Source organism: Delphinus delphis, chromosome 10 (genome assembly GCF_949987515.2).
Source record: "Delphinus delphis chromosome 10, mDelDel1.2, whole genome shotgun sequence".
In the NCBI taxonomy this organism is placed as follows: Eukaryota; Metazoa; Chordata; class Mammalia; order Artiodactyla; family Delphinidae; genus Delphinus; species Delphinus delphis.
In genome coordinates, this window is record NC_082692.2 from 76,553,950 (window position 1) to 76,576,983 (window position 23,034).

A 23,034-nucleotide genomic window follows, 5' to 3' on the forward strand; every position below is an offset into this window, starting at 1 on the left:
TGAAGGCACCTCCCTGTTAGAGCTGTCATGACAAAAAAAAGAAAAAATTCCCTAATTTTTGTGAAGCTCGTAGCCCCGTGGCTGTTTTATAAGTGGAGCTCACAGAAGTGTGGACGATGCTTTTGAGACTTGGAGTGTCTCAAATTCTGGTTCCTTGGACCCTCCTCCCAGCCACCTCCCAGCAGTCACCTTGGAAATAGCTCAAAAGGTTGTCTCTATAGACCCTGACACACTCCAGCAAACCCCCGTCACCCACAGGAAAACCAGAGAATAAGAACTCACTGATCTTACAGCTTTCAGCCTTGTAACAATGTGGACCGAGGCCTGGTACGAAAGAGAGGATTTGCTTTAAAGCATCATAGCATCTCTTGCTTAGAATGAGCTTAAAAGCCATCTGGTCAGGAGAATGAATGTCTGCTGTCGGACATCAGGAGATGGTTACTCCCGGTTGAGGGTATTGATCAGATGGGAGCATATGGGGTTTCTGGGGTCCAGAAAGTGCTACATGAGTGCTCGCTCTGAAACTTTATCAAGTGCATTTGTGAAGGGCACTGTTCTACATGCATGGCAACACCGCATCAACTTTGATGGGACATCTTGTCATCCGTGTACTGTTTGGTTCCTGTTTTAGTCTTTCTTTGCGGCTGCTGTCTTTTGCTTATTATTTTTAATATTTACAAAAGACGTTTTCCTCATTAAAAAATTTTTTAAACAGTGCTGAACTTACGAATTAAAAATTGAAGCCATTGTTTCATCTCTATCCCTCCATTTGCAGTTCTCAGACCATAGTTTCGTTTCTTCTAGATTGTTCCACGTGTTTTTTCCTCCTCCCTGTTTGTGCTTCTGTATTTTTTCCTTTACTTGAACAATGAGACAATTATGTACATAGTGTTCCATAACTTACCTTTTTGACTCATTGGTATATCATGGGCATCCTTGCATATCAGATAAGAATCAACATCATTCTTTTTAAAGAGCTGCATAATATTCCACAGTATGCACCCAATTTATTTAGTCATTTTCTTATTGATTGACAATGAATTTATCTATAGTATTTTGCTATTATAAATCATGCTTCTGGAGTTCCATGAATCTCCCTAGTAACGTACATGACACTACTTGAATCCTAACTAAGACAGCAATTTTAAGCTCCTTTTGATTTAAAGTGACTTCTTCTTTAAGATTTTGGGCTGGAGTTTTGTGGGGAAGACTCTCTATGGTGGCTGAATCTCAGATTTGAAGATTATAAACCAAGCTTCCTGGATAGACTTTTGCTTGTGTTCACGGTTACGTTTTATGTATTATAAATTCAAGATAAGTGAAACAAGTGTTGGGACACAGTTATATTTAATGTATAGTCATGAATGGAGCCCATCAATAACATGATTATTGGCTGACACCGTCTCCTGTAGACTCTTGGCTTCTTAAAGCCATAGCTTTGATATTTTGTTTTTGTCCCATCCCTTAAACTGTCTTTATTCCAAATTATTAACAGTTCCCTGCCGAGATGTAGCTATCAGAATCTCAAGATGTTCTCAAGATGTTCTCATTATTAACTCCCTTGCAAACCAGCAAGGCATTCTCTGGCTTGGACCCAAAGCGTGGAAAACATTGCCTGGCTTCCTCTTAATGTTGAGGTTACTAGTTTGACTGGTTGACTGCCGAATAATGCTGATGGGTTTTTTTGGGTTTTTTTTTCCTTTAAAATGCAGTACCTGATAAAATGGATGGCTAGAGGAATGGATTGTTATTTGATAAAGCAAGTTTCTTAGAATATTAATGGTAGAATCTAAGTGGTGATATATAAGTGTTCACAGTAATATTCTTCAACTTTGCGCTTATGTCTAAAATTTTTTTGTGAGAAAATGTTGGGGGAAAAGGAATATGGAACAGAATGGGAAATGGGAAAATCTAATCAACAGAGGACTCACTCACAAGTCATACAGTCAACGAATTTAATACTACATAGTGAGTTGAAGAGAGAAATCTATTTTTTGAAAACAATTTTCATGTAATAATTATAATAGCTATAGTAATAATGAGGAAGAAGATATTAATATCATCCCATAGGTTTTGTGGCATTCTTGTTTTCCCTGTAGTGTTTAATCCTAACACCAGACCTGTCCACTTACAGTCAATCATCAAACCTTTTCTTAAGTCATCATCCTCCAAACTAACCTAATACCATCATCTCAGTTTGCCATGTTTGGAAACAGAGATCTAGAAATATTAAGTGATTTGCCTCCGATTTTAACACCAGACGAGGCACAGCTTGAACTGGAACTTATATTTTCTAAACATATCTTTGCTACTCCATTGTGTGTTTGCTCTGATTATAAGATTCTGAAATCCAAAATCATACTCTGGTGAATTCATGGAAAGCAGAGTCATTCAGCCAAGAATATTTTGAACTACGATCAGAGCAATGATGGTGGCAGAACTCTGTCCTCGTTACCGCTGAGGCCTTTAACCACTTCCTAAAAGCTTCTCCCTAAATCATCGCTTCCAGGTTGTACCCAGTACGTCAGCAGAGCTAGTGTTCTCCCCAGCTTTGGGCAGCCTTGTTTTGCTCCCTAATTCGTTGGTGTTTTTCTGACCGAAGATATGGTCTGGGAGAATTAGTACTGTGTGTTTACTAGGTGTGCACACTGTAATTTTATGGCTAGGTAGGTGGGAAACTATTAGTCTAAATAAATATACTTTTCAACAGAGCAGCTGTATTAAATGAATTGAATAGTCTGTGTATATCAGAAACAGTAGCTCCATCTTTTTTTTTCTTCTTCAGAGTGTTAGCAAGCTTGAATAGTCGTGTGTTTCATTGCAGGCAGAAATAAATGATGAGCGAATCATGGTAAAGTGAAGTCAGGAATAGAGCAGAATCGGGCTTCTCTGGTGGCGCAGTGGTTGAGAGTCCGCCTGCCGATGCAGGGGACACGGGTTCCTGCCCTGGTCCGGGAGGATCCCACATGCCGCGGAGCGGCTGGGCCCGTGAACCATGGCCGCTGAGCCTGCGCGTCCGGAGCCTGTGCTCCGCAACGGGAGAGGCCACAACAGTGAGAGGCCCGCGTACCGCAAAAAAAAAAAAAAAAAAAAAAAAGGAATAGAGCAGAATCATAGCCTGTGTGATGCTGTGCTTTCTGTCGCTAGGGGCTGATGGCTTCATTCCTTTGGAGCGCTTTGCTGATGACGCTGATTTTCTGAGTTTGGCCCCCCAAATGGATCCATTAGCTTCACCTTCTCCTTCTGCAGTGGTTGGTGGGGATTTTGATTTTGTTCTTTTATTTTTTGATTTTTTCTCTTTTTTCCCCCTCATTTTAAGTTTCTTGTCCCCCGCCAGATGAACTATTATTTAGAGCCAGCAAGTATTTTAAACAGGTGCAATAAAACGAACCACCTTTCTTGGCTCAAAACCAATCCCCTCCCTAGAGAAAACCACTGTTGTTAGTTTATGTTATGTTCCAGGTCGTTTTCTTAACTTCCCTTAGTTTCTGTATATCTGTGCATATACATACACAGCAAACATTTTGTTGTATGGCATCTTAAAAGTCAAATGTGTATTTATTCTGCCTCTTGACTTTCTCCATGAGTAATACATCTTCAAGAAGTTTGTGTCAGTGCCTACTTGTCAGTTTTTTTTCTTCTCTTCCCTCGGTTATCTTACCAATTCTCCTATTTATTATACATGTGAATTTTTTCCCCATGATACCAACAATATGGGGCAAATAAATATACTTGTATATTTGTCTTTGTATTTGCAACACTTGTGGCCAAGCCTCAGTTTTCTGAAGAAAGATTCTCCTTAAATTATAAAAAGGAAAATCATTTGAAAAAAATGAATTAAGATCCTCATTCTTATTGGTTATCAGGAAGATTAAAAAATGAAAACAGGAGTGTTCACCCAATGTGTGAAAAAGAAGGATTCATAAATCCAATGTTAGCAGTGGTGTGGGAAGATAGGTTTTCTTATTATTGACTAGAATACAAAAGGTGTGTCCCCTTTTCCAGGGACAATTAGAACCACTTCTAGGGATCTGTCTTAGAGAAAGGATTTTGTGCTCATAGAGGCATGTTCACTTGTTTTTTATTTGTTTGTTTGTATGTTTTTACCAGTGACTCTTAACCTTTCTGGCTTGCAGAGCCCTTGACGATTTTGATGAAAGCCATAGACCACGTGACATCAGGACTGAAAATGTGTTTTGAAGTGTTATCAGCATGTGGTAATAGAAGGAACCATAAGAGTTTATCTGATGAAAAGAGATAGACACTGTCCAGTGTGCACACGTGCCACCCTTGGCAGTATTTCAGGAGATGTGCAGCCCTTCTGGAAGCCACATCCGTAGCTCCATAAATTGGTTTTCCGTCCTCTACCAACCAGTTATCTACCCAAAGCTGTTGGCTATAAGGGAGACTTTGAAATCAGAGAGGGTTCGAATAGAGCAAGGCAATGCATTTCCTCCCGTGCGAAAAATAACTTCCTTCCATTTATTTATTCCACAGTCATTTAATGAGTACCTGCTATGGGCTTGGTCCTGGAGCCAGTACCACCCAGTGGGAGAGGTCCCAGCACACTGGACCTAGCAGAGTCCATTGTAAGCGCACCTCCACCAGAATTAAACAGAAGGCCTGAGCAGCAGGGAGCTGTTTTAAATGTTCTAGTTCAATTGACCAAACTAATCTAAAAGATGCCTCACTGCGGAGATTACCTTTAGAACACTAGAGGGTGTGGTTTTGATTTATAGAACTCAAAAAAGCTTTTGGGAAGCGTCCAGACTGTCTGGCATGTGTGTTCTCAGAAATGTTTTGCATAAACCTGTTTCTTAGGGAAACCCTCCTGATTTGGCAACATTTAGCTGCAAAGGGCAAAATGCAGTTTTCTGGATAAAACTGCACAACTTTGTGCACAAGCTTTCTTGCAGGCTTCTGGCTGGGAGAAAGGGAGGGGATACAACCAACTCTATACCTGTGTTAATTTTATTAAGCTTGATTGCAAACTCATGGCAGCATCATTTCCCCAGAACCTATTATGAGGTAGAAAATACAATATCAGAAATGAGGAAAGAACCATAATGGGAACTTCGGGTGAGTCAGTAACAAATAAACTGTATTTCAGGTTTCTTGTATTTCAGAACGGGAGACCTATTGCTGATTCCTCGTTGGTGTGGAATGATTTATAGCCTTTTATTTGTGGTTGAGTGTTGCAGTCTATGTTGTCATGGAAATTCTATTGAATTTATAGGTCCATTTATCCAAAATGATTTTCCAGACTTTATTTCATGGTGAATCATGCGGCTGTAACTCCCAAGTACAAGCGATTTCTAAAAAGCTTCACGTTACAAAGAGCGCAAACGCTGCGGTGGTTATTTTCGTGTTTTTGAAATACAAATGAGTTCCAGATGCACCTAGGTGGTCCCCTTCCCCTCTGCTGTGTCCAAGGTGTTAAGCATTTCAGAACCAGAAGCTTATGTACAAAACAGCTCTGCAAGCAAGGAAAGTTTGTTTTAATAGAAAAGAAGGTTATTACAGTAACTGCAATAGGAGAAAGAGGTCTTGAAGCTACTAGTTTACAGGTAAGGGCAAGACTCCCCAATCTTTGAGCCCCGTTACAGCAGACTTGTTCCACCTGCAAGTTCGGTCGTAGAAAAGAGAAAGGAAAACAGAGCTTTACCACATCCATTGACTCGACTTCGTGTGGCAGTGGGTGTAGGTGAGGTTTCTACACTTCAGCACTATTGACATTTTCGGCAAGATAATTAGTTGCTTTGGCGGGGAGTGTCCTATGCACTGTACGGTGTTTAGTAACCTCCCTGGCCTCTACCCACTAGATGCCAGTAGGATCTACCCCCTAGTGACACCAAGCAAAAATGTCTCCAGATATTGACAAATGTCCTCTGGGGTCCAGAAATCACCCCTCTTTGAGAACCATTACCCTGGAAGCTTTGTGCTAGGATCCTAGCGATAACTAATAGGTAGTTCTCTCTGCCAATGGGAAATCTGATCAGGATGTTGTGTGCAGAGGATTTTTAAAGTGTAGGCTGTGCAGTCAAATGCCTGGGTTTGAATCCTGGCTTTATTACTTCTTAGACAAGACCCAATATCTCAGCCTTAATTTCCTTTTGTATAAAATGGGGAAAATATTATAATGGTACCTACCCTCCAAATACCCCAAGGACTGAAGGAATTAATTCACGTAAAGTATTGTAAGAATTGGATCCATTAAAGCAGCCCTCCGCGGCTGCCTCTGGGCTTCATTTTGCAGTGTCTGCTTCAAGGGAAAGGGTGGAAAGAAGCAGCGCTAGGTCCATGTAATTGTTATTTAGTCCTCGGCTGGTGTGATTCTGCACACTCTGAGCCAGCCACCCTAACTTGCTCTATGACACAGGTAAGATCTCCCTAGCCTTATCCTCCTGCTTAGAACAGCCTCTGTTGAATGCAATGGGTACAGAGCAGGGAAGCAACGTCAGACGTGCTCCATTATTATAGGAGAAGACTATATTTTGTTTATCCCAGTTTCAAAAGCACAGCTTTTTCACTCATTTTATTTCTTTATTATCGAAATATACACAAAGAGTAAAATTCACAAGTAATCAGCGTACAGCTGAATGAATTTTCTCACTTGGAACCAGACCCCAGATCAAGAAAGAGCACTTTCTCGCCCCCTCCTTCCCCAAGATCCCTCTTCCAGTTACCACTCGCCAGGGGTAACCACTGTGTTGGCCTCTGAGTGCAAGAGTTTTTCCTGATTTTGTACATCATTCCAGCAGAATCACACGGTATATCCTTTTTTTTTTTTTTTTTAAGAAAATTTCTGGGTGTTTTGTCTCAGCATGGTTTGTGAGATCCGTCCATATCATTACCTGCCATTGTAGTGCATTCTACATTGGCACTACAGTTGTCACTGATTAGCATCTGGGTAGTTTCCAATTTGGGTTTATTGAAAACAACCCTTTCACTAACTTATTTGTGTTTTTCCCCTTTCTCTTTTTTCCCCATTAACTAATTTTTAAAGACACGTGAAACAATAGGGGGCCTATCGTAAGCCAGATGCCGTGGGAGGTGCTTTACTTGAGTTATTTTATTTAATCCTCAGTGTAGCCCAGTGACACACTTCTGACCCTCAGTTTCCTCATGGGGCTGCTAGGACGCGGAGAGGCTGACTAACTTCAACCGGCGGCTCACACAGCTATTGAATGGGAGAGCTGGAACTTACTACCCTCCTTCCTGCGTCCGTGATGAGGGAATCTAACCAACACGTAGCCAGATGCTGAACCTACCTCACTTATGTCCAAACTGAGGCTGAACTGTAAGACATAACTCCACAAATCATGCATAGTAAATCCCTTACTGTTGGAAGCAAGAGCCTGAACTTTTCCCTACCGAGAGACGAGTGCAAAAGTTAAACGTTTGACTAGTCAGATGAATCACCGAGCCAGAAATTCCAAAAATCAACTAATAAATAGACTTATAATGGCATAAACAAGTTACACGCAGAGACTTTTAAAAGGGATCCCCAAAACACCCTGACACCTGATGGTATAGGAGTCATAGGCCTGCTGTGCAATTTGGGTTCTTCTGCTCCCAAAATTTGATTCCTGCTGTATATAGTTGAAGATAATTCCGTATTACAGATCAAGGGAAATAATTAAGGATTAGTGCACTCTGTGATTAATGATACTGTATAAAGCAAATGTTTCAGGATGTTTATTTAAATGCTACCTTGCACGTAAAGATGTTGAATACCTGCTGTTCTCTGGGCCACGGTTCTTCTAAAAATATTCTTTCAATGAAGGCTGTGTGAAGCCCACACACAGGTTTCTTTGCTACACCTTGTGGCATGACTCATTGAGATTGTTGACCGGCCCAAACGATTTATTTTCACTTTTATTTGCATATCCCTTCTGGTCATAAAGAAAGTAATAAAGATACATACTAATAAAAAGTGGGAGCTGTTGAATTTCTTCTTACTTTTCCCAAACATGTGAGTAGTGATTCGTTATTACAGTGATCCCATGAGGTCAGTATTACCTCTATGTGACAGAAGGGGACACTGAGCCGTAGAGATCTCAGGTGTCTTCTGTATACAAATCAGGTCTGATGCTGTAGCCCATGTCCTTCGGTCTTCATTTAATATCACCCAGTTGTGTTGTCTGTCAAGTTCATGGATCTTTTTCTGTAAGTCGCGAGAGTGTGAACTGGGTTGTAGTAGGATATAATAGAACGTCGCCCCATTCTGCAGGGGAGAGGCTTGTTAGAAAGGGATGAATGAAGAGGACAGAGCTCAGAGCTCAAAGAAACTCAAAAAGGAACAGGGTTGCAGAACCGTTTTATAATGTGATGCACAGGCACGTATAAATATGTCTGGGTGTGTTTTGCTTAAAATCAGTAGTGACATTTAGGGGTGTATTAGTCAGAGTTCACCAGAGAAATAGGACCAATAGGAGTTATATACGAGAGAGAGACAGACAGACAGACAGAGAGGGAGGGAGATTGAGATTTTAAGGAAATGGCTTCCTCAGTTGTGGAGATGGGCAAGTATGCAATGTACAGAGCAGGCTGGAATTCCAGCAAGAGATGATGTTGCAGGCTTAAGTCTCAAGGCTGGAAACTCAGGCCGAATTTCTGTGTTGCAATCTGGAGACAGAATTCCTTCCTCTTAGGGCACCCTCTGGCTTTCAGCTGACTGCACGTGGCCGCCACGTTATGGAGGGTAATCGGCTTAGAGTCTAGTGATTTAAATAGTAGTCATAGATTTTTTTAAAAATACCTTTACAGCAACATCTGGAATAATATTTGACCGAACAACCAGGCACCATAGCTAGGGCCAAGTTGACACATAAAATTAACCATCACAGGGGGTAACAATATAATCATGACCCTTTAAAAAAGTAACTGGGAGTAAAGACTGTTCATTGATATAAAACAAAATACCCATATCATAGTTCTGAATTCAGAGTGTTTGTTATATAATATATATAGTGTGTATTTATCATTTTTCTCCATAATTTAAGTGGATAGATTTTCTTGTGTTGGAGTGTTAAAATTTCAGACTAGAGTCGCTTGGGTGGAAAACAGTTTGAAATTCCTTGCAGATGAAAGAGAAAGTAATATAATCTGGGTTTAGCAGACCCATACCTGGGTCCACTTAGCCATTTCATAGTGATTTGGGCTTATTTTCGGGCCTTCCTGAACATTTTCTCCAGCAGTGTAAGTCCGTTCATTCTCTTAGTATCCTGATCTCTCCCTGCTACTCATGTTATTTATTCTTAGAGATAGCAAGAACCTCATTATACTGATTGTGGCTTTATCATTTGACTATCCTTGCAGCTAGCTACCCAGAGCTCCCACTCATTTTATTCATTCCAAAATATGAATTAATAGTATTTACAAGAACAGCACTGTTCAATACACAGCCTTTAACTAGGCAGGTAGCCTTCCTGCGGTCATCAGTCTTCCTGTCTGATGGCAATGGCAGAATGAAAGAATTAGAACGTGTTGTGTTGAGTGTGTGTGATCTGGCTATATAGTAGTGAAGGTACAGCATAATCTAAAAATTAAGTTAGAGTAAGAACCTATTATCCAAAACCTTAATTCTGACACCATCATTTGCAAATCGTCCAACAAGTGGAACCAGCAGATCATGAACTGTGTTGAGATTTTTACTTTACATGTTTTTATTCTTAGGCAACTGTTTTTTGCCCACTGCCATGTTCTCAACTGGCTGACTACATGGTAGCCCTAAGAATGATCAGGAAAATACATTTTGCCTCTTCAGTTCTGTTATCTACTGCCTCTTATTAATTCTGCTCTTGCCTTTCTAGTCACCATCTTTATTTCACTGTGTTTATGTCTCACCTGTTCTTTTCCTGTAGCTTTTCCTATGTGTTCTTCCATTCTGTTAAAGATGAACGACAGTATCCTGGAAATGTCTGATGAATCTATCGGTAGATGGCCTTTCCTCTGGGCTGTCTGCGTGCCATTTCCTTAATTCATCATGAATTTTTTCTCGGGCCATGTACGTGAGGGGGGGTACACGTTGGAGAAATATTATGTAAGTTTTTTGAGAGGAAATTAAAATGTAGAGCTTTCTAAATCACCAAAGAAAGTACTGCTGGATTTTCCACTCTTGCATTGGGATCATTTCTTCTTGCCGCCATCACGACAGGGATGTGAGAGCTGACTTACACAAACAACTACCACATTAGAGAATAGGAAGTCCACCTTCAAGAAAATATCCCCTCTTGCCCATTGCCTGTATTATTCTGTATGCATTCAGTGTATGCCTTACGTGGCCATGAGCCATTTACTACTTTAGGCATTTTTGTGGTACATGTATCTACAACTCAACTTTGGCATTCAAAAAAAAATGTGAACCTTGTCTTATTATTGATATTTTTGTCTTCCCAAGTGCAAACTGTCTTCATTTGTCATAGTGCCTTATACATAATAGACATTAAGCAAATTTTTTTGCCTACTGGAAGGAAGCACAGTGATTAAGGCTTTGACTAGGATCGGAACAATTCGTTTTTATCCCAACCCCACCCTCCGTCCTAAAGAGTGTTGTAATTTTAGAAATCCTTCTTTTCTTTGGCTGTAAAATGAGGATCATGGTGGTACCTACTTCAGTGAGTATCAATGAATGAGAGTACAGTGCCTGATATACAGTAGGCACTTTATAAATATTTGAAAAATAACAACATGAAGAAAAGTACAGATGGCCATCGTTTTCAGATTTGTTGATTTTTATTTATTCAGCTTAACACAGATAGTGATACAAATTGGAAACCTGGCATATATATAGTTTTAAATCAAACTGCAGCTAGGACAGTTTTAAATGTAAGGGGGGAAATAGAACACAGCGGGAGAAAAGGGCAGCCGAGTGGGCATTTTGTTGTGACTCTGTATACATCATGCTAGGACCCTATAACACGAGAGCATTGACTGCTGTCAACCCTGTTCTCACAGAACCCATCACATCTTCCTCCCGTTACTTGATAGTGTTGTCATTCATTCAGCCATTTTCCCTATGTGTGATTGAGCACATGCTTCCTGGTCAGTGACGGGGTAGAATACCGTTTTCCAAATGTCAGGTTATGTCACATTATACTCGATGTTATCTAGCACCTTGATCTGGCTAGAGGAATTCCTGCAGATTTTTCCATTCCAACCATTGCACGAGGTAAAATTAAATGATCCACCAGGCCTGTTTTTCTTGCTCATGAGTTTGAAATACTTCATAGGACTGGTCCTTCCGTTGCACCCTGGTCTACCCACAGTCTACCAGTGGCTTTTTTGGTTGACCTTCATACAGTTTGTTTCTGTTGTTGGGGAGACTTACATATCTCGTGGCACTCTTTGTGTTGGAGGGACATTCATTTACACCAAGTTGACCCAGTTTTCTGTCCTGGTTGGAATAGACATACAGAGCCTCAAGCTGTACGGTTTTCTTGAAGAACCAAAGTGTTCCAATATCAGACATATTTGGAAAATATTGAGTTCACACTCTTTGGTCTTTAAATACCATTCCTCACTAAAAGAAACCAGGGCTCAGTCAAGAAATGGCCAATTCCAGGGCTGGAACAGGGGAAATGCAAGGTGAGGTTAGAACATCTGTGCCAGCTAATAAGGAGGTGCTAAAGGATGAAAAATGATGGGAGCATGGCAAAATGACAAAGGAATCTGTTTGAAGGGTCTCCTGCTGGGCAGATTGGTGCTCTGTGAAGCCACAGTACTACAACTGTGGTCCCCTGCCCAAAAGGCACGACCGGAGTCTAATCATGAGAAACCATGAGACTGACCCCAATTCTACATAATAACCGGGCTGCACACTTCAAACTGCCAAATAAAGAAAAAGAAAGGCTGAGTAACCGTCCCAGGTGAAAGTTGGGGGTCGGAGGGGTCAGTATAAAGAGACATGGCAACTGAATGCAAAGTTAGGTCCTAGATTGGATTCCTGGACCAAACACCAAATAATGGTCTATAATAAATTTTGTGTCAAAGTGAAACTTGCTCATTTTAATAATGTTACTGTGGCTATGTAACAGAATATCCTTATTCTTAGAAATGATACGCTTAAGTATGTATTGGTAAAGGGGTGTGTTTTCTTCCACCTAACGATTAAGTGATTCAGGGAAGATAATTGCTTGGAGGGAGAGAGGAAGAATGCAGATGGGTAAAATATACATTGGTGATGTGTGTAAAGAATATAAGGGACAGTTAATAGATCTCTTTATTGCCCGATTTCCCAGGTCTTTTCTTCAGTTTCAGTTCACCACGTTTCTACAGGAAGAGGATTGCTATACAGTAAGCTTGACTTCAATTCACATTATTAGAGAGAACGCACTTTGGGGGAGGCTGAAGGAAGCCTCTGAACATGGCACTTGAGAGCAGATACAGAAAGTTGATGGGCTTCCTCGCAATATTCAGCAGCCACCCCAATCCCTTCCAGAGATGTTTTTGTAAAATAGGTTTCTAGCCTGTGCCTAAATTTGTCTCATCAACAATAACAACAAAATGATTTCAAGTCCAGGGCCCTCTCGGCAAAACTCCGCCTACTTATTTACTTTCGTATTTAAGATACCTTTAAAAGTTAACGTAATTCAATAGACTACAACTTGAGAGAAATAGCAAGGAAAGCTGATACCTCAGACCTATGGCTGCTCTTCTCTTTATGAGACATTTTATTATCCTGACGGGTGGAGCCGTGACTCAAAGACATTTTCTAAAAATGAATTTCCTCACCCGGTTGTAAATGAAAATGCTCTTGAAGAGATCTGAAAGTATTTTGTATCACACACTATTCAGGTGATGCATTAAACCATGCTACCCCTGCTCATGGGCTTGAAGAATAAGAAAACCTTCTGTGAACTTAGTTCATTTGAGGGCCTGGGTTTTCAGAGGAAAGTGAAGTGTAATTTTCTGAATATATTTATGCAGAGTTTCTTTCTTGGGTTAGTGGCATTGTTCCCAAAGCAATTCACCCAGTATTAAACTATTTTAATTTGCACCTCATTGAATGGATTTTTTCTCAGAGTAAATTCATGATGTTTGTAGCCGTCCAGACGTAAAGGCAACACATGTATAAGAGGTTGCCAGCGTCAGTGGGAATGCAGAGTCTAAGGAAAATAATTCACCGTAAGAAAGAATATTCTCCAAAAGAATCTACCCATCCTTCTCCCGTCCACTTGGTTATCTAACTTTTCCTAAAAAGTGTCCTGATTTGGGCTCCCTAAATATACCCTTCAGAGAAGATATGTCACCTTGTTCTTAACGTCTTGGTTAATTCAGTCAGCAGGACTCTGTTCACCTTTGACGTGTACTTCAGCTTGTCTCTCTGACTTCCCTTTTCCCATTGGGAATTCATCATTTAGTATCAAGTCTCCATACTCCATCTGGGGTGTGGTTGTTCAGAAAATAGCATCATGTCATTTGGAAAAGTGGGAAAATAGAGGTCATGGAAGAGAGCTAATGATATAGGAGATTTGATTTTCTGGAAAGAGTAGGGGCCATTCTAGAAGATTCAGTGCAATCCCATTCATATTAGACATCTAAGGATACCTGCCAAAAGTTAACGTGACAAGGATGACGATTTGTGGAGCACAGTTAAGGTCCAGGCATAGTGCTACACACTGTACCCTGCACCTACATGTTTGATCCCCACACCCATCCTACCAAGGGTAGGATGATCAAGCGCTTGATTCTATACGGAAGGAATGATGCTTAGATATTCTCTGGCTTGCCTGAGGGCTCACATGCAAGTAAACGAAGAAGCTGGAATAGGGTCTCAGATCTTTTATTTTTATCACATATGTAGTCTCTCAAGAATACTCTGTAGGTTGTTTTTGTTCTCTGAATTGTTCAGGTATTGAGGAATGTGCAGACATTAAAATTGTATAATTATTTTAAGTTGATTTATCCGTGTTCTGCTTTTTGAGTGAGAAACCCTTGCCACATGTAAGAGAAGGTATTTAAGGTTGGGATGAGAGCACCTGGACTTTACACTCATCAACTGATGTTTCTTTTTAACCAAGTCGGCATCAACTTTCTGAAGTACTATTTCCTCATCTGTAACTGAATGTAGTAATTTCTGCCCAGTCTTCACAGGGATTGTTAGATAGATTTAGTGAAATCATGAATGGGATGGCTTTTTGCAAACTGAAAAATATTAAGCATTATTTATTTATTTTTTTGTGGTACGCGGGCCTCTCACTGTTGTGGCCTCTCCCGTTGCAGAGCACAGGCTCCAGACGCGCAGGCTCAGCGACCATGGTTCACGGGCCCAGCCGCTCCGCGGCATGTGGGATCCTCCCGGACCAGGGCACGAACCCACGTCCCCTGCATCGGCAGGCGGACTCTCAACCACTGCGCCACCAGGGAAGCCCTATTAAGCATTATTATTATCATTACCACTATATTCTATTTTGATTGACTAAAATAGTCCATTTGGACTGTTTCTCAAAGCTACTGAGAGCCCCCCTCAGATTCTCGTCATTGGAATGGGCATTATCTATAAACATGTGTCCATTTAAGCGTTTATAATTTTAACATAGGGACTGAATCTCACAGTCTTAGTTTCCTACTTCATGGTATTTAACTGCATTAAAATTTTGTTTCTTAATAGGGACATTTCACCATGACATGAGTATTAGGTAATAAGAAGGTGTTGGTGTTACTTATTTTGTGTGGCCTGAAGGCATTGTAGTTATGTGGAAAGATGTGTGTTTTAGTGATACCTACTGAAGTATGTAGGGGTAAAACGATATGATGTCTGGGGTTTGCTTTCAAATACTTTAGCAAAGAAAAAAGTACGGATAGATGAGTACCTTTGGCAAAATCTTAGCATGTTGGGGAATCTGGGTCCATTGTACTACTCTCTCTACTTCTGCATAGGTTTTCCTAATGTATTTTCCTAATACGTTTTTTAATTGTTCTTCTACAGATGCAGATTTTCTTTTACAATCCAGATGACTTTGACAGCTTTCAAACTGCCATTTCTGAAAACAGAATAATCGGAGCCATGGCCATATTTTTTCAGGTAAGTTAACGGTGGGCTTAAGTATTGATACTTCAACCAAAGAGTTCTCTTGAGTATTTTTTTTTTAATTCACCGAATTGTTCTATGTTTAATGAATGCATCTGTTTTCTAGTTCACACCTGTCTAAATGAAAGATATTTCATATTGTCTAATGTGTGATTTAAAATGTAAATAAGTATGTTTAGAAACATAATGAAAATTTTTGCATGAATTATTCTGATTTTATTGCTACTTGACTGGTGCACAGATTGAAGAACACATTTATCATCTAAGTTACTTCACTGCTGAAGCGTCTTGAACAGGTTCCTACAGCATATTAAGAGACTGATGTAAAAAAAAAAAAGTGGTTTTTCTTTGGAGCAACTTTAAATTTGACATTACTTGCAAGTAGGTTAATAAATTGCATTGGTCATTTACCTAAAGAGACCTCGTTCCCACCCCACCCCACCCCCGCCAGAAATCCCCATGGTAACTAAAATTTTTATTGGGACCATTTCCAAGTTAGTACATTTTCATTAAATGAAGTCCCTAGTGTGGGTTTTGGCACACAGTAGACATTTGGTAAATGCCAAATAAAATATGTATCTGTATCCAGCCATCCCTGTTTCTATGGCGTGGAGACCCTGTGGTATATGTGTCTTCTCTGCACGAACAGAAGCCTATTCTGGGCACTGTGCTGTTGCCAGTTCACTTGGGTTCTGTCTGGACGCCTTCTGCATCTGAACCGTGATTGTTTTGCCTTAGGCAATACTGAGGTCACTTGAACTTCCATTCTTAGACAGTTTCCACTTACATAGTTACCTCTTATTTTCTGTTGTCCTCTTAGCACACTGTTTTTCATGTTGCTGGACCTCTACTCCTGCAGCCCTGCCATCAGACCTACCCCTGCCTCCCTCCCTGTCATGCCCACCCATGTCCAGTCCAACCAGGTTCTCCTTTATAGGTCATCCTTTTTATAGAAAATAAATTTTAAGAATGTTTTTATGAGTACTGGCAGGTCTGTTTCACAGCGTGCTCTACCCAAAAGCTTTCTATTTTTCCAGCTCTAGAAACTCTTGTTAAATGTAAGCCCAATTAAAGTATTGGGCAGGGGGGCACATTGGTGTACAAACCAGCAAAAGACCTCAGTGTGAAATCCAGGTTTTGGATTTTTAAAGTATTTCCAGGACACGAGTGTAGTTCAAATACAAAGAAATTTAATGTGTATTTCATCTGGTTAGTCCTCTAAATTTTGACTTGCTGTCCTGTAGACACAAAATAGAGGGCAGATAATATAAAATAGAATAGTTTTTCTTTTTTTTCTTTTTTTTTTTTTTTTTAGGTAGCAGCTGTGTTGAGCTGCTCTCTTTGTTTTCTTTATAAGTCCACGTATGCATTTATACATCAGAGTTCACACTATGTCATGTAGTGGAAAGAAGACGGTATTGTTATTTTAATACGGCAGTCTCGTTAGAACCTGTATTTTGAGATCTCTGTGTTTTGAATCTTTCTAATAAGAATGCTAAATTTGGGAGTTTGGTATTTCTCCCCCAAATAGAGAAATCTTGACCTGTATTTCCAAATTCAAACCTGGCATGTTACATTTTGGTATTGAAGAGGTATTTATGATTGTTTCAGCAGTGATTCAATGCCAGATATGGTACCAGTTGCTACATTAAATATATAAGATGAATATAGTCAGCTCCTGCCCACTAGGAGGACCTCGCTGTCACAGTCCCATGTGATAATGGCTAGAAAGACATGAATAGAGAAACTTTTCCACTTGTAAAAGGCTGTGGTCTGACTTGGTGCTCATAAACTCACATATTCATTTTCCAGAGTGATAGGATGTGAATGACCTACCAGTGCATGTCTAGGCAAGGCTAATTTCTGTGCAGTTGCTGTAGCTTTGATGCGAACTTACTCCACACACTAGAATAATTTTCTAACACTTTCCATTTTTCATTATCTTTGTTTCTTTTTTCTTCCGGATCATGTGCCTGTGATGCTGGGTTGTTTTGGCTCTCTCACTGCCTTTGCTGTGATTAGATATGATGAGGTTCTTATGTTTCCAAAACACCAAAGCAAACACAAACCTAGCAGACACATGGCTGACCAGGGAACCATATGTTGGCTGAGAGGATAGGTTGCCTGCAGGTGGTCCTGTTGTGGCTCATGGACATGATTATGGATGCTACGTAGTGTTTACAATTATTTTCTTCAGTTAAATGTGGAAGATTTTACATAAAATTTCCTCATAATGTTGCAGTAATCAAGATCTGAGTAGTGACTCTCTGTCTCCTTTGGAGGGGGTGTGAATTCCCATGGCAACACAGTCTCTAGGCGGTTTTCTTCATGACTTCCTGTCAACATGACCTTGAGATCATGACTCCAACCTGGACCCCAGTAACTTTGGCTAGTGCCTGACATCTTTTGGTTACAGACAGAGTTGAAGGTCAGTCTCAGTGCTGAAATATAGTGAGCTGGGTTTCCCCTGAGTGCTTTGCGTGAACACTAGTAAAGGAAGGATCGCCTCCAGGTATGGAAGAAAACAAGTCATGGCAGCCCCACGTGGTTTTACGCGTTTGGGCGGACACAGCGCTAGAAGGCGCATTCACTTCATAGCTACTCCTGACTGGAATATTTATTACAGTTTTCCAACATATGTTAGTCATGCATCTCGAGGAAGGAACACCTTTATTCTAGTTCACACACCTTTGGCCTCGCAGCCTTCTAGAAGATATAGGGGAAAGGAAGGGGAAAGTCTGATTTTAAAGGATTTTTTAAATAAAGAAGTTAAAACATTAAATTGGCGAGGGATGGAGATATTTGTTGTTAAACCACTAAAGAGAATAAATAAATGCTTGTTTAGCTAATTTATATCAGTACAAAGTTAATTATTTTCTGTTCGTTAAAATAGAATCTCCACTCTACTAGTTAGCCTGATTTGAATTCCTGTGAAAATGTAAATGCCAAAAGTTATTAAAATGCTCTCTTAATATATTACTCTGATAACACTCTACTTGGGTTATCTGTTTGAAGAAGTAAGAAATGAGAACCTAGGTTTATAAGACAGTTGAAATGACAGTGGAATGATAAGGCAATTTGTCGAAGGATGCTTTGCTTTGAAAATAACTCAAAAAGATTTAAATAGCTTTGATTTAAGGTTACCAATCTTTGTCGACTTAAGTTGGGATTACATCCTAATAAACCCGTCATAAGTTTCAAATATCTTGAGTGGAAAATGCATTTAATACACCCAAGTTACCGAACGTCATAGCTTAGCCCAGCCTCCCTTAAACACGCTCAGAACACTTGTATTAGCCTGCAGTTGGGCACAATTATCTAACACAAAGCCTTTTTTTTTTTTTTTTTTTTTGTGGTACGCGGGCCTCTAACTGTTGTGGCCTCTCCCGTTGCGGAGCACAGGCTCCGGACGCGCAGGCTCAGCGGCCATGGCTCACAGGCCCAGCCGCTCCACGGCATGTGGGATCCTCCCAGTCTGGGGCATGAACCCGCGTCCCCTGCATCGGCAGGTGGGCTCTCAACCGCCGCGCCACCAGGGAAACCCCAAAGCCTATTATTTTAACAAAAAGTCTAACACAACATGAAGTTTTGACTGTCTCATGGAATTTACTGAATACTCTACTGAAAGGGAAAAGCAGAATGGTTGGGTACAGAATGGTTGTACGAGTACTGGTTGTTTACCCTTGTGATCCAGTGGCTGACTGGGAGCTTCGGCCCACTACCCTGCCCAGCGTCAGGAGAGAGTATCTCACCATATCGCTAGCCCAGGAAAAGATCAAAATCTGAAGTAATGTGTGTCACTTTCACACCATCATAAAGTCAAAAAAGTCATAAGTTAGGGACCATCTGTATAGAGCACAGAGTACTCAATCCTCAGATTGACCTTTACCTTTAACTTGACCTAAATTATTTTCTTTTAATATATTTTGGAGTATAGTTGATTTACAATGTTGTGTTAGTTTCCGGTGTACAGCAAAGTGAATCACTTATACATATGCATATATCCACTTGTTTTTTTTAGGTTCTTTTCCCATATAGGCCATTGCAGAGTATTGAGAAGAGTTCCCTGTGCTATACATAGTGTGTATATGTCAATCCCAATCTCCCAATTTATCCTTACCCCTGGTAACCATACATTTGTGTTCTACATCTGTGACTCTACTTCTGTTTTGTAAATAAGTCCATTTGTACAAACAATAAATGCTGGAGAGGGTGTGGGGAAAAGGGAACCCTCCTCCACTGTTGGGGGGAATGTAAATTGGTACAACCCCTATGGAGACCAGTGGGAGGTTCCCTCAAAAACTAAAACTAGAACTACCATTTGACCTATATTTTTTTAGATCAAGAATCTTCTATGATCGCCCTCGGAATTGGGTTCTGATTTGGTTTTTCTTTCTTCCCATCTGTTTCTTCATCATTCCTCTTGGAACGCGTCCCTCCATTTTCCCACCAGCATCGAAATGTCTTCGAACTGTGCACCCTTATTAATGGTTTTCAATCTGATGCTCATAGAAGTTTGGGATCCCCAAACTTTTTATAATTTTGATTACTGTGGTTTTATAGGTTTGATTTTTGTGGATTTTTTTTTTTTTTTTTGAGGAAGCACATGATTATCTTTGAACATGTTATGGGGAGGAAACCTCAGGTGTTTTACTACCCAGTTGCTACTGTTATTTGAATGCCAGAAATTTTATTTTTATTGATTTCCTGATTCCATTGAACTTTAGAATTATAAATGCATGATTCTTTAAGAGCATTTGTGTTTAGAAATTTTTCTCGTGTGGTTTTTCCCAGCTTCCTTGTTAGACCCTTTTGGGTTTAATCACATCTGAATCTTTGCATCAGACACAAAGATAAAATTTTTATCACGTCTGCATCCAGAGGCCCAGTCAACAGCATATTTCTTGTACATTTAGGAAATAAATAAATTGATTTTTAGGTTGTCTTAAAGTATTTCTTTTTTGACAACCTATCTTCACCAACTCCATTGAGGCTTCTTCATTTAATGTTAGCGGCTCTGCTGCTTCTGGGAGGATTGAGCCCCTTTACACGAGTATTTGCTTTTTTCCTATTTAAATTTCTACCCACTATCTGACTGCTGTCCTTTGGTTTTCTCTAATGTCTGTCACTCAGTCATTTGGGCCCTCTTCACTTCTGCCCTTCTTTCATTGTTGAAAGCAAACTTCAAAACTCAAATGTTTCAAAAGTTGCTAACGCGTTCTTTATATCATCTTGGTGGTACCGACTGCTTAATTATTTTTCTCCATCTGGAGAGGCTTAGTAATTAAATGAAATGGCAGCACCTGGGATTATTTATAGATGTTGAGAAGGCAGGAGGAGCTCTTGATGACTCACCCAGGGTTGACAAGGATGCCTTTTTCTCCACTTCCCTGGATCTCACCTGCCCTCCCCCCACCAAAGGGAGATGTGATTCGTCCTTCCTTTAACCCCCTGTTTCTCTTAGCATTCCAGCTTGCATTCAAGCTGTTATTTTACGTGCTTTTTTTCAGCCTCTGTACTGTGAGATCATTGAGGTCCAGGAGTACTCACTTACTCATCACCCGCATCTCTTGCAAGTGACTTCCACTGTGGCTTGATTGTGCAATTACTTAGCTGAATTCAATGGAAACATATTTAGGCCCTAGAGTCTTGATTGGAAAGAAACAAGCTGATAACATGGTAGCTAAGGAGTACTAGAAGCAGGCACTAGGGAGTGTAGGACCTGAGAACCCTAGAATACAAACTCTTGGAGGTGGAGGTCCATGTCTTGTGCCTCTTCTCCCTGTATCCCACCATCCACCTTTCCCTAGCCCTCACATCGGTGTCTTGACCTCAGTTGTTGTTCAGGATATAGGTACTGCGTAGGACTAAGTTACAGGAAACCTTTCAGGATCCCACCACAAGATTAATGATTTGGGCTTTGGAAAAGGATATGTCTAGGTGGCTGTGTAAGCTTCAGCTAAGAAAGGTGGTGGTTGTACAGAAGTATAAGGCTTTCGAGATGGTGAAGGACATTGAACATGAAGTTTCTCAGACTCCTGATCCATTGAGGATGGGGCTTTGCCCGGGAGTTCCATTGGGTCTGACGTGCTTTTTTTTTTTTTTTTTTTTTTTCTGTATGCGGGCCTCTCACGGTTGTGGCCTCTCCCGCTCTCCCGTTGCGGAGCACAGGCTCCGGACGCGCAGGCTCAGCGGCCATGGCTCACGGGCCCAGCCGCTCTGCGGCATGTGGGATCCTCCCGGACTGGGGCACGAACCCGTGTCCCCTGCATCGGCAGGCGGACTCTCAATCACTGCGCCACCAGGGAAGTCCCTAACATGCTTTTAAAGGGCTGTATCTCTGCTTATGCCTATAGGTGGGAAAAAGCATCAGGGCTTGACACTTCTTAAAGGTGTAGTGCATTCAGAGGCCTTAAAGGAGTGTGTTAGTGCCAAGAATATCTGGCTATATCTGTGTCTGAGAATGTTTTTATAAAGTTTCCCACCAAAATGGTATCATCTCAGTAGACTGTGGGTGGAGAAGCTTTTTTGGATTATTTTGCTATTTTTCATTCTAGCTTGCCTCTTTTTCTTGAGCATTTCCTTCCTAGGGTTAGTTTCTATCTATTTCAGTGCATCTGTATTTATGTTTTTTTGCTTTTTCTTGCTCTTGCTGTGTCCTTGCTTATGCTAACTCATTTGCTCATTGTGCAATATGTTAAGCACCTTCCTTGTGCCATTATTCATGAACATTGCAAATGTATCCTTAGAACTGTAGCCTGCCGTCAAAGTAGTTAGAGAACTATAAGTTTTGAAAAGAGTTGGCCTTTGAATTCTTTCTTTAATAGTAGCATCATTTCGGTACTTCCCTGGTGACGCAGTGGTTAAGAATCCGCCTGCCAATGCAGGGGACACGGGTTCGAGCCCTGGTCCTGGAAGATCCCACATGCCACGGAGCAACTAAGCCCGTGCGCCACAACTACTGAGCCTGTGCTCTAGAGCCCGCGAGCCACAACTGCTGAGCCTGTGTGCCACAACTACTGGAGCCTGTTAGCCTAGAGCCCATGCTCCTCAACAAGAGACGCCATCGCAATGATAAGCCCGCGCACCGCAACAAAGAGTAGCCCCCGCTCTCTGCAACTAGAGAAAGCCCGCGTGCAGCAACAAGAGCCAACAAAGCCAAAAATAAATAAATAAGATAAATAAATTTTAAAAAAATAGTAGCATCATTTTGTCATTGGGAGATAGGGGAGGACAGATCAAGTCAGGTAAATAAACTATCAAGAGTATAAGAATTATATCTTTATAGATCTGTATAATTTCAAAATGATAAATATTTCATTTTAAGGGTATGAATTTCCTATTTATGAGTTTTAAAACTGGACTCTCCTCCATTTTTCTTTTTCCTCCCATTTTTCTACAAAGCGAAGCACCACTCTTAAAGTATAAATCATCCTTTTTATTTATGGTGACCTAAAGTCATCTTTTCATTTTTTAAACCATCCTGAGGAATCTTTTTCTTTAATGAAGAACACATTTTCTATCATGGCTGGAGATAGTTCTTATTTTTTTTTTAAACTCCTGACTGGTCCTGTTGGCAACAAGGGCCTCTACTCCATAGAATAAATGGGGGAGGGAAGGAAAGGTGCAGAGAGAGAGAAAGAAGAAGAAGGAGGAAGGGATGAAAGGAAGGAGGGAGAGTAGGAGGAAAGAAAAAAGAAAAATAGTAGTTATACCCACTACCAAACACCAACAGAAAAAAAAAAAGAACCGTTTTTTTTTTTTTTTTTGATGTTGGGGGTAGGAGTTTATTAGTTTATTTATTTATTTTTGCTGTGTTGGGTCTTCGTTTCTGTGCGAGGACTTTCTCTAGTTGTGGCAAGCGGGGGCCACTCTTCATCGCGGTGCGTGGGCATCTCACTATCGTGGCCTCTCTTGTTGCGGAGCACAGGCTCCAGATGCGCAGGCTCAGTAGTTGTGACTCACGGGCCCAGTTGCTCCCCGACACATGGGATCCTCCC

The 23,034-nt window shown here is 40.7% G+C and overlaps 1 protein-coding gene across 3 annotated transcripts in view; it reads left to right on the top strand.

Moving 5' to 3' along the window:
* The window catches only part of PTPRG (protein tyrosine phosphatase receptor type G), a 725,910-nt gene that overhangs the window by 483,275 nt on the left and 219,601 nt on the right, over positions 1 to 23,034 (top strand). For all 3 annotated transcript variants that reach the window (XM_060022819.1, XM_060022820.1, XM_060022821.1), the window contains exon 5: positions 14,933 to 15,028. In XM_060022819.1, coding sequence (XP_059878802.1) covers positions 14,933 to 15,028 — 96 coding nt within the window. The remainder of the gene's footprint in view (positions 1 to 14,932; positions 15,029 to 23,034) is intronic.